The sequence below is a fragment of the Petaurus breviceps genome, unplaced genomic scaffold (assembly GCF_028583685.1).
Source record: "Petaurus breviceps papuanus isolate PSGF00001 unplaced genomic scaffold, PetGlider_PUasm1.0 91133, whole genome shotgun sequence".
NCBI classification, from domain to species: domain Eukaryota; kingdom Metazoa; phylum Chordata; class Mammalia; order Diprotodontia; family Petauridae; genus Petaurus; species Petaurus breviceps.
In genome coordinates this window covers 39,399,569-39,412,205 of record NW_027187419.1, presented here as the reverse complement: position 1 = coordinate 39,412,205, position 12,637 = coordinate 39,399,569, and the positions used below count along the sequence as shown (strand labels likewise).

The 12,637-nt window shown below is 40.5% G+C and overlaps 1 protein-coding gene and 1 pseudogene across 1 annotated transcript in view; one reads left to right on the top strand and one right to left on the bottom strand.

Moving 5' to 3' along the window:
• DCPS (decapping enzyme, scavenger) overlaps positions 1-10,736 on the bottom strand; it is a 39,623-nt gene extending 28,887 nt beyond the window's left edge. The window contains exons 1-2 of the mRNA XM_069080830.1: positions 10,455-10,736; positions 8,217-8,391 (exon numbers count right to left, since the gene is read on the bottom strand). Coding sequence (XP_068936931.1) covers positions 8,217-8,391; positions 10,455-10,679 — 400 coding nt within the window. The 5' untranslated portion in view covers positions 10,680-10,736. The remainder of the gene's footprint in view (positions 1-8,216; positions 8,392-10,454) is intronic.
• Positions 1,104-8,210, top strand: LOC138154779 (60 kDa heat shock protein, mitochondrial pseudogene; annotated as a pseudogene).
• Positions 10,737-12,637: the final 1,901 nt, after the last annotated feature.

Sequence of the window (12,637 nt, the reverse complement as noted above, 5' to 3'; positions counted from 1 at the left end):
TTTTTGGAGGGCACCTGGGGTTAAGTGACTTGCCCAAAGTCACACAGCTAATAAGTGTGTCAAGTGTCTGAGGCCGGATTTGAACTCAGGCCCTCCTGACTCCAGGGCCAATGCTCTATTTACTGTACCACCTAGCTGCCCCCAAATAAGGTTTCTGTATAAGCCCGACAGTGGTTTCTCCAGTGATTCTTTCTAGGTACTACTCCACTCTCTGAGGCTCAGGTTTCCTCCATGTAAAATTGGGGAGGCCAATGCTGGCCTGAGGTTAAAGTCCCAAAGTTTCTTGGAAGAATATTAGGGTATGGTTCCCAAGATCTGGTTCCTCTCTCTTCTCCTCACCCTTAATTCTCCCTTCACTCATAGATGCTTGCCTCCTCCTACTGAACCGGGTGCTCTACTCCCTTGTTGTACATCCGGGTAAACAACTGGCCTTTTCAGCAGGTAGTCCTGGCTTCTAAGTCAACCCCCCCTTCCTTTCTCAGAAATATCTCCCTCCCCAGGTATAAGGTCACTGAAATCTCACAGAATGGGCTTGTGATGGAAGAATCCAGTGTTTTGAGCAGTAGGATTAGTAAAGCCAGAGGCTGAACTTCATTGGCTGCCTAAATGTTCAGAGATCAGACCTACCCTGGCTGGTTTTACAGAGCATCAAGATGAGCTGTCAGTCGTCAAACCACAAAGGTTTCTGTTACAATCCCAGCTCAAAGAATAACAATGCAAGGAGGGCATTGAACTATCAGTCAGGAAGTCTAGGACTGCTGCTAATTTCTTATACATCCTTGAACAAGTCATTTAAACTAAATGTCACCTGAAAAATGAGAGGGTTGGATTAGATGATATTTACAGATGCCTGAGCTCTAAAGGATTAGAAAGAATCCTACCCAAGGGCATTGGGGGGGGGGGGAGGAGGAGATGGGATGCCAAGGCCAGGTGGGGAAGTGAATAGAGCATCTGTCCTAGAGTCAGGAGGACCTGAGTTCAAATACAGTCTCAGACACTTAACACTTAACTTAGCCATGTGACCTTGAGCAAGTCACTTAACCCCAAACGCCCTGCCTTCCCCCCTCCAAAAAAAAGAGCATAAGGGAGAAGCTGAGGTGAAAATGAAGCGGCAGGCCAAGGAGCTGGAAATGTCCTGCAGAGAGGGAGAAACATGGGAATGGAAGAAATCTCCTGAGGTGAGAGAAGAGCCTAGAAGCAGACGAGTTTCCTAGAGGACACAGGGGTTTTGTGTCCCCACCATCCAGCACAAGCCCTGGCACATAGTAAGTGTTTAATAAACACTTGCTAACTAAGTGATAAAAGTGTCCAGTGGTGAAGCCTACAGACCCTTTCTCAGAACAATGTTTTTAAATGCATGAAATAAAACATATAGGATGACAAAGGAAACCAATTTTATATTGAAATATAGTTATCAAAATGTTTTTAAAAAGACAACTATACGGAGCTAGGATAAGAACCCGTCTTAATCTAAGACAGCTCCAAAAAATTTACGATGGAAAATGCTGTCCACGTCCAGAGAAATAACTATGGGGCCTGAATGCAGATGGAAGGTGGCTACTTACACTCTTTTTTCTGGTTGTTTTGTTTTGTTTCTTCTTTCTTATGGTTCCTCCCATTGGTACTAATTCTTCTTTACAACATGACTAATGTAAAAACATGTTTAATAAGAAGGAGCCTATAGAGGACTGCACGCTGTCTTGGGGAGGGGGGAGGGAAGGATGAAGGGGGAGAAAATTTAAAACTCAAGCTTATGGAAGGGAATGCTGAAAACTAAGAACCCTTGCCTTAAGGGGCAGGCACTATTGATGTGCTGTGTGTGGAGGGGCAGAAGCAGGCAGGGAGATAGGAAGAGACCCTGCAGAGCCGGCCAGGGAGACTCTCAATGGAAGGGGGCTCTGACCTCCCAGGGGCTCCCTGGAGGAACTCACCCACTCGGGCTCTGGACAGGCTGCCTTCACTCACAGCCACAGTAACACTGCCACCTTGTGGCTGCTCTCCAATCTGCCCAGAACTGAATCGGGATTTGAGGATCTGGAATTCATCCATTCAAGATTTTTATTAAGCACCTTTTCTGTGCAATTCATTGTAGTGGGCCGCATAAAGGGAGATATTCAAGACATAGTTACTGCCCTAAAGGACCTTAAAAGTGGGTCACATCCCCTCTCCTCATCTATAAAATGAGGGGACTGCAAACGAATTCTATGGTCCCTTCAAACTCTTAATTGTCCCTAGCGTGACTCAAGCCCTAGCTCAGTGCTGTATGAGAACTCCTAGTGACAATTTCCTCTCTGTGGTCAGGCTCCATATGGCCATCTCAAAAATACACTTTATAAAGAAAGAAAGGGACCAATGGAGTTTGTCCCTAACCTTTGTCTCGGTGGTTGATAGCCTGTGGAACCCACGCTAAAGGAAGCAACTGAAATTCTTCTGAGTGGCACTGTCTAATTACTAGCTAATCTGAAGGAAGAAGCAGAAGGAGATTCAGAAGGAGTAGTATGGGTACTGTTGTGTTAAATTTAATGCATACTTTAAAAAAAACTGTAAGAGATTTATGGTTTCATATACAATTCTTTTTTCTGTTCTTATTTGTAGATGGAAAGTTCATGTTTGTCAAATTTATAATTAAAATAAAAAGTTTTAAAAGGTTTTCTGGGAACTACAGTGTAGCATATGTTTAGTGTCCACTACACTGAAAATATATATGTATGTGTAAAATAATCTAAATTTTTTTGTACGCATTTTGTTCATTATCAGCATTTTAAATCCTGCTTCCGGGCATGGGATTCCATTATGTGGTACTGACCATCAGTATCCCATCATGTTTTGGAGGTTGTGTATCTCTTTGGTAAAAACTTCCCATCCCCCAAACTGTCCAGATGGGGAGCCTCCAAATCTAACTTGGGTCATACTACATAAAGACTGATGGGAGAAATTGGAAGAGATTAGCCTGGGAAAAGAAGACTTAGGGGAGATGTGTTTGTGGTCTTCAACTATGGAAAGGGTTGGCATATGGAAGAGGGATTAGATTTGTCCTACTTGGCCCAAGAGAGCAGAACTAGAACCAACAGGTAGATCTTGGTTATACATGAGGAAGACAGGCTTAACAGTTAGAGCTGCCAGCCCCTCACTCATTACTGATGACATGCACTGAGTACCTGCTTGCCCCTTGCCCATCCACAGTCCCCTTTGTTCCCCCCTTGCAAAAATGCTTCAGCTGATCACTTTTTCATCAGATAGAACCAGGGTCCAGGACACTCACTGTTCCTCCATCTGACTTGTGCTTATGTTAAAGATGTCAAATTTGAGGCAGATGCCTAAGCCCAAATGCTTCATGGTGTCGGTCTTAGTAGATGCTGTTGCTGTTACTATGAGGCCAAAAGAGTCAACTTCAATTCACTGAAAACAGTTGGGGAAGACTCAAGGTAGTAAAAGATGGGGAGATTGTAGGAAAATCGATTGACTTGAAGAACAAATACAAAAACACAAGTTCTGGACTCTGCTAGTGAAATAAATGAAAAGACTGGGAACAGTCCTACCACGGCCATTGTCCCTGCACAGACATTGTTAAGAAGGCTTCGCAAGATTAGCAAAGAGGCAAATCTGGGGGAGATCAGGAGAGGAGTGATGCTGGAAGTGACGCTCTCACTGCTGAGCTGAAGAGCAGCTTAAAGCTGTCACAATCTCCTGAAGAAATCACTTAGCTATGATTTCTGCAAATGGACACTGATAAACTGGCAACTATATGTGATAAAATGAAGAAGTTTGCATGAAAGAGAAACATTACAATAAAGGATGAAAAATAATTGACGAGAAAGCAGAAATGATGAAAGTTAGGGAGTTTAACAGAGGTCCTCTCTTTCCATATTTTATTAATGTAGCCAAAGGTCAGAAATGTGAATTCCAAGATGCCTATTAAATAAAAAAGGTCTCTAGGGTCCGATCTCTTGTACCCGCTCTTGAAATTTCATATGGTTGCCATAAGCCCTTGATCATAACTGCTGAAGAGGCCGAAGGAGAACCACTTGGTACACTGGTTTTGAACAGGCTAAAATTTGGATCGTCAGTTGTTGCAGTAAAAGGTTTTGGTGACAACAGAAAAATAAAACCAGCTTAAGGACACTGGTTACTACTACTCCTAGCGGTGCAGTGTTTGGAAATGAAAGACTGACCCTTAACATTTAAGATATTCATGATTCTGGAAAAGATGGAGAGGTTTTTATGACAAAAGATGATGTCATGCTTTTGAAATGCAAGGGTGAAAAATCCCAAACTGAAAATTAGACTTAAGAAATCATTGAACAGTTAGACATTACAGGTATTGACTATGAAAAAGAAAAGTTAAGTGAACAGCTGGTAAGCTTTCTGATAAAACAGATGTAATAAACTGAATGAAAAGAAAGAGTTACTGATGTACTAAATGCCATACAGGGCACTGTTGAAGGCAAAGTTCTAGGAGTTAGCAGTGCCTGCCTGGCTTCAGTGCATTCTAGCCTGAGAATTATTAATTCATAAAACTCCCCCCCCCCCCAAAAAAAAAACTGGAATAGAAATAACTTAAAAGATACTGAAAATTCCTGCAGTTCCCACTGCTAAGAATATTAACTGGGGAATAATCACTGATAGTTGAGAAAATTTTATACAAAGCCCCTCAGTGCCAGTCGTGGCAGTGCACACCCTGTAGTTCTTGCTACTGGGAGAGGCAGAGGCTGGCGTTGGGGGGTTCTGTGATGCAATAGGACTAAAGCTGTTTGAGTGTCCATATTAACTGTGGCACCAATACAGTGAGCCCTGGGTCAGGGAGATCGCCAAGCCACCTAAGGAAGGATGAACTAACAAGTGGCACAGGTCAAAGCTCCTATGATAACTGACATGGGGTATGGCCTGGTAGAGATAGAGATATCTAGTCTAAAAAAAAAGGTCCTCAGAGATCAAGCATGATGCCATGCTTGGAGATTATGTGAGCATGGTTGAAAAAGAAATAATCAAGCCAACTGAGGTTTTAAGAATTGTACAATCTCTCTGTTAACTACAGCAGAAGTTGAAGTCACTGAAATTCCTCAAGAAGAGAAAGAACATGATAGGTGGGATGGTTGGAGGAATGGGAAGCAGCATGCTCTAATTCTATGGAACACGATAGCATCCTTAGGAGCTATGATGCAAGGTACAAGACAGAATTCTTCTCTAACTTCAGGGAAGTCAGCTGGAAAAAGTGAGTTAAATAAAGGCTGGTATTTAAGAAAATCATATAAAACCATCAATTACTGGTTTCAAGTGATGAAATAAATCATGGTTTGTTGTCATTATTAACCAAGCCTACAGATAATTTATTCTGAATTTGGGAATGAATAAAAAAAAACCCACAAAAACATTTGTACATTCCAGAAAAAAACAAAATAATTTGAGTTACCCAAGAGTAGTATGAGCTGCCTTGGGAAGTAGTGGGTTTTCTGTCACCAGAGGTCTTGAAGTAAAGCCTACATAACCACTATCTGGGGATGAGGTAAGGGGATTCCTAATCATACATACATTCCTAATCATACAATTCCTAATATACAGATAGCTTTCAGATTTATCTTTCAGCTTGGATTCTGTGATTTTGTGGAGAGAAGAGACATTATAGAGATCACACAGAAGGCAATGGGGCTTAGAATAAGTCACTTGGGTAGCCTGGGAATAGAGGGTTGAGTGGGGAAGGAAGAAGTTATTCCAAAGCTTTTCCAAACTCCTTTGGACCTCAACAGTACCTCTATTATAACATTTATTTTATTTTTTGCCTTTTTTTGGGAGGGCAATTGAGGTTAAGTGACTTGCCCAAGGTCACACAGCTAGTACATGTTAAGTGTCTGAGGCCAGATTTGAACTCAGGTCCTCCTGACTCCAGGGCCCGTCCTCTATTCACTGTGCCACCTAGCCGCCCCTTATTTACAACATTTAGAGCAAAAGACTTAGCTTCCTATTTTACTCAAAAGAATGAGGCCATCCAAAGTTAGTTACCTCAGCTCCTCTCTTCTGCTCAACAAAACTTTTCAGCATCATCACTCACTTTATTCCCTCTGGTGACAGAAGAGGGGTTACCCTTCCTTCTCATTCAGGCTAATTCTTCTATCCCTTCTTTGTAATATCACTCCATCCTCTCAAGGTCATGCTCTGGCAGTAAAGCCTTTCTACATTCTATCCTCTGGCCATCTCATTCTCTTCCACGGTTTCAAATACCACCTCCCCTATGTTGATAATTCCCAAATCGGTATCTTCATGTTGGACTTCTCCAAATTTCCAACTAACTATGCAATTTTAGCTGGGTTTAGCTGACTCTGTCACCTCAAACTCATATGTCCAAAATCAGGTTTACATCCACTTTCCCTTCTGATTTCATTATTTCTGTCAATTATTTCTGTCACTATTCACCAGTCTTTCTTTGGAAATCTTGGTGTTTGCCATTTAATTCAACAAACATTTATTACCTTTGATCCTTTCCTTTCCCTCACCTATCACATCTAATTATTTACCAAATCCTGTTGTATCTTTCATTCATCCCTCAACTATTCCCATCTTAGTAGAAGGCCTTTATTACCACTTGCCTGGACTACCACAATAGTTCCTAACAGGTCTTACTGCTTCCATTTTCTTTTCCTTTCTTCTAATATATCCTTCATTCTTCTATCAGACTACAATATTTTTTTATGAATCTGGTCATGTCACTCTTCTACTCAAAAATCTTCATTGGCTCTCTATTGCCAAACGTGTAAACCTCTGACTCCTTTTGCCTGTCATTCAAGGTCATCTATAGTCTGACATCACAGACTTTATCAGTCTTATTTTATATTCTCTTCTACAGATTCTATACCCCAGCCAAACCAGGCTCTTTGCACTCTGATAAAGAGTCTCTGTTTTCTTTCTTCTGTACCTTTCCTCTTGTTGTTCATGAGGCCTGAAATGCTCTCCTAACCCTCCTGACTCATTATATTCATACCTAGGCTTTAAAACTAAATAAGCAAATCTCCTTTGAAGTTGTCCCTGATTCCCTCCAAACTCCAAACTGGAACCTTCAGACCTCACAGATGACTTTGTTTTATTTCTCTATTTGACGTAGCTATGAGGTAGTACGGTGTACTATAAACATATGTGTTTCTGTTTTGTGCCTCAACAGATTATAAATTCAATAAGGGCAGAGGTTATGTCTTAGACTAAACAAGTTCTTTCTCTAGTGCCTAACACAGTGCTCTGCACAAAGCAGAAATTATTCAGAAAGGACAGGGAAAGCCCAGAATCATTTAGTAGAGACTATAAGAACTAGAGTAATTATCCCTAAAAACGAATTAAAAGCAGGAAAAAGTATATGCTTGCTACAAAATATCAAAGAGGCACAATTATGGGGATGGGAGTGACTATAGAAATGGTCAAAATAAAAAGGGAATAGTCTTTAAGGAAAGATTCCATCATTTTGTAAGTGGAATGTTTGTGGTAGTAGAAAATTATACAAGCAGGCGTAAAAAAAAATGGCCAAAAGAGTCTTTTGTTTGGGAGGTGTGGTGATTCACAGTTCATCAAAGTGCCTTTTGCTATGATTATCTCCCACCCTTGTAAATTGATGGGTACATTTAACAAAATGACAACTTCTAAGCAAGCAAATCCAGAATGGCCAATTATTTCAGACTTCTTAGGCAGATAAATTGAGATTTATTCAAATAAAGGACCCAAGTGTTTGTGTTCTCTGTTGCAAAAGTATTTGTTGCACATCAAGGATCTGAAGACATTTTCAAAGAAGAAGAAGAAAACCTTTTTTGATGAAGAGGCCAAGACTAAATTAATCAAAAAGACAGTAGCAAGATTCATGAATGTAAATCAGTGTTTTAATGCTTCAGTGTGAGCAAAAGTCAAGCCAAAAGCAAGAAATTAAAGTCCAGAGTACACTGCAAAAAGTGTATTGCATTTAGAGGTGGTGATTATAAAAGGAACTGGAATAAAATATAACTGTTGAAAGAAAATTGGTAAATTTTTACCTCACAACAATAATGCAGAGATGTAAAGATGGATATTCTTCAAATTTTAAAATATACTACAGGCAAAATCTTAAATTCTGCCAAATCCTGCCCCTCATCACATCACACACTACTCTATACTCTAGCCTGTGACTGCTCCCCCAATTAGCATACACACAGAAACCTAGAAACGTACAAATGATTCTTTCTTCCCTTCCTATCCCCCATGCTCACCGCTCAGCAGCCGTGGTGGGATCAGATTATAGGTGCTGTAGATGTCATTGGAGAACTGTAACTGGAGTTCTGGGTTCCCCAGCAGGAGCGGAGCCACCTGGTCCACCTGGAAGGGAGTCTTCTCTAGAATGATAACTGCATCATCCCCATCTCCATCCCCAGAGGTCTCATTTACCTGTGGGGAGAGGAAGAATCAGGGAGGCTCAGAGCATCACTATAGCCTGGAGAAGGTAGACGAGGTTACCCCAGAGCCTGTCTGACTTCACACTATCCTCCGGGTCCTTGTGGAGAGTCAGCCGCTAAAACTGCCCTATCACTTTAACCCGGCCCCTTTCCTTAAACAGAGAGGTTAAGTAACTTGCCCAAGGTCACACACTGGTCAGTACTGAAACCAGAATTAGAATCTAAGCTTTCCCCCCTCTTAGATCACAAGGTTCTTTGGAAACTAATCAGTAGGGACTTTAGACTAGAGATGTGCGGAACCTAGAGAACTTGGCCAAAAACTAGAGACAAAGAAGCCTAGGCCTACTGACCTCAAATCTAGCCATGGGTGAGAGAACCTGATACTCCCAAGATCAGAGAAAGTTAGGGATGTCACGCAGCCGTGATATTTGGACTAAGCGGTGCTCTCTTTGCTATTACTAACCAATTATAATTTCTCAAGGATTACCTCCCTGCTGAGCTCCTTGAGATTAGAAATTGTTTCAATTTTCTGTCTTAGATCTTTCAGCAACTGGAACGTTGTGTTTAGTAAGTACTTGGTGATTGTTTTCAGCTCCCTTTTGTGTGTGGTCTTGTTATATTTATTAATAAATCATTAGATATAATTTTATTAATAAAAAATAAAAGTCAGCAAGGTGGCACAGTGAATAGACCACTGGATCTGGAGGAAGGGAGGACTGAGCTTAAATCCTGCCTCAGACACTTATTAACAGCTTGACCCTGGATAAATCCCTTCACTTCTCTGGGTTTGTTTCTTCACCTATAAGAAGGGGACAATAATAGCATCGACCTCCCACAGTTACAATGGGGATCAAAGGAGATTTGCAAAGCACTTCTGCAAACCTTAAATCGATAAATAAATGGGAACTATTATCATTATTAAAAACATTTGTTCTGCCTCCTGCATTAAAGTAGTGCCCCAGAAAGGTGGGAAACACCTCCCCCAGGGGGCATGCCTCCAACATTCTTAGTATATATCCTAGAGCTTAGTGATAATAATTCGTTTTATAGCTCACATTATTAAAGTATTTTAAAATTTTTTTTTGCTTTTTGGTGGACAGTTGGGGTTAAGTGACTTGCCCAAGGTCACACGGCTAGTTTTTGCGTCAAGTGTCTGAGGCCAAATTTGAACTCAGGTCCCCCTGACTCCAGGGCCAGTGCTCTATTCACTGTTCCACCTAGCCGCCCCTATTAAAGTACTTTAAAGTCAACAAAGTAATTCTCAAGGAAACCCTATGACAGAAGTAGAACAAGTATTATCCGCATTGAATTTGCAAATTCAATAATTCAACAGACATTTATTAAGCCCTGAGGATACAAAAAGAGGCAAATGGCAGGAGACTGAGTCTCTGACTTGGAGCCAGCTAGGTGGCACAGGGAATAGGGGGACTACCTCTAGAGTCGGAAAGATTGGAGTTCAAATCGAACCTCCTATAACATCTGCTTGACCTTGAGCAAGTCACTTAACCTTTATGCCTCAGTGTCCCCATCTGTAAAGTGGGGGTAATAACAGCCCCTACCTCCCAGGGTTTCTGTGAAGATCAAATGAGATAATGATTACAAAGGGGTCTGGCACAAAGCAGACAATATATAAATGTATACAAAAAGTATATAAATAATCATTTACTATTATTCTTCTTCTTGCCCTGGATCAAAGAACAAATTAAAGTGTCAAAGCCAAGAGCTCTGACACGAGTCCAATAACGACGTCTCCCGGAAACGAAATTCGAGCAAACAACACAATGAATGAATAAATCTTGCACAGGACTCTCAGTTCAACTCAGAGTAAATGCTGTCATTTTCCCCCTTCTAGTCCCTGGTTGGTACATCCCGTCTCCCTTATTCAAAAATTGGTACATCCCGTCTCCCTTATTCAAATATTGGTACATCCCGTCTACCGCCTTCAATGATTGGTACATTCCCCGAAGCATAAGCGCGGAAAGGAAGGAGCCACAAATGTGAGGCTTGGTACAAGCCCTTACGCCTCACTCCCCCAAAGAGCGGAAAGAATGGTACCTTCCCATGGAGGAAAATTATTTTATCCCGAGAAGACTCTTTGAGCACTTTCTGCAGTCGGAAGCCAGAGAAAGGAAAACGGGTGGAGGCAGCGGTCCCATTCCCTACGGGCTTTTTATCACCCCCTGGCCCAGGAGCCAGAAGCGACTCCTCCTCCTTCTCCTCCTCTTTCTCCTCCTCCTCCTCGCGTTTTCTCTTGCCGGGTGGAACGGATGGGTCCGCCATGCCAGCTCCTTTTGTGATGTGCGCATGCGCGGGGAGGAATGGCGCCTTTAAAGCTTTTCGCGGTTTTAAAAGGAAGTCTCCGAAAGGGACTACAATTCCCAGCATGCCGCGGGTCCGAAATCCGCTATTTTAGTGTCGGCCATGCCCACAAACTTGCTGTACTAATGTGACCCGCATTAGGGAGGATTGTGGGGGTGAGTTTAGGAGTTTATGCTCAATCCTTAGCCTCAGCTAAACTCAGAAAATAATTTTTAATTTTTTTAAAATTTTGCATAATTACATGTAAAACCAATCTTTAACATTAATTTTTTAAAAAATTTTGAGTTCCAAATTCTCCTCTGAGATAGTAGGCAATTTAATATCGTTTTTATACTTGAGCAATCATGCAAAACAGGTTTCCATGTTAGTCATGTTGTAAAAAAAAAAAAACCCACACATAAAAAAGTGAAAAATAGTATGCTTTGATTTGCATTCAGATTCTATCTTCTTTCTCTGGAAATAGACAGCGTTTTTAATCATGAATCTTTTGGAATTGTCTTGTATCATCTACTGCTGAGAAGAGCTAAGTCATTCACAATCGATCATCCTACAATGTTGCTGTTACTGTGTACAATGTTCTGGTTCTGCTCACTTCACTTTGCATCAGTTAGTGTAAGGCCTAGATTTTCTGAAGTCATTTCTTATAACATAATAGTATTCCATCATAATCATATACCACTTGTTCAGCCATTCCCCAATTGATGGATATCCCTTCCATTTCTAATTCTTTGTCACTACAAAAAAAAAAAGCTGCTGTAAATATTTTTATATAAATAGGTCTTTTCCCTTTTTTTTCTTTTTAATCTCTTTGGGATACACTTCTAGCAGTAGTATTGTCTGAGTAAAAAGCATGCACAATTTCATAGCCCTTTGGGTATAGTTCCCAATTGTTCCCTAGAATGGTTGGATCTATTCAAAATTCTAACAACAGTGCATTAGCGTCCCAATTTTCCAACATTTATCATTTTCTTTTCTGTTGTATTAGCCATTCTGATAGGTGTGAAATGGTACCTCTGAGTAGTTTTAATTTGCATTTCTCTTATCAATAATGATTTAGAGCATTTTTTTATTTGACTATAGATAGCTTTGAATTCTTTACTTGAAAACTGCTTGTTCTAATCCTTTGACCATTTATCAATTGGGGAATAACTTGTATTCTTATAAAGTTGACTCAGTTCTCTATGTATTTAAAAAATGAAGCCTTTATTAGAGACTCTTGCTTTAAAATTATTTTTCCAGTTTTCTGCTTTCCTTCTAATGTTGGTTACATTGGTTTTGTTTGCACAAAACCTTTTAAATTTAATATAATAAAAATATCTATTTTACATCTCACAATGCTTTCTGTCTCTTGTTTAATCATAAGTTCTAACCTTATTCATAGATCTTACAGGTAAACTATCCTTTGTTCTCCTAATTTGCTTATGGTATCATCTTTTATGTGTAAATAATGTACCCATTTTGACCTTGTTTTGGTATACAGTGTAAGATGTTGATCTGTATCTAGTTTGTGTCATACTGCTTTCCCGTTTTCCCAGCAGTTTTTGTCAGATAGTGAGTTCTTATCCCAAAAGCTTGGGTGTTTGGGTTTATCAACACTAGGTTACTGTGGTCATTGACTACTGTGTCTTGTATACCTAATCTATTCCACTGATCCACCTCTCCACTTTTTAGACAGTACCAGATTGTTTTGATGATTACTGCTTTATAATATAGTGAGAAAATAATTTCTTGAACACTTCCTAAAGGCAGGGCTTTGCAGAATACAAAAGAAGAAAAGGGAATAGTCCTTGCCCCCAAAGAGCTTACTTTCTACTAGACTCCACAGCTTGTATACAATTAAATAAAAGCCAGGTGATGTGCAGAGAGAGAAAGCACAAAAAGGCTCTTATTTCTATTCAGCAACACTCATTCTGGACTTC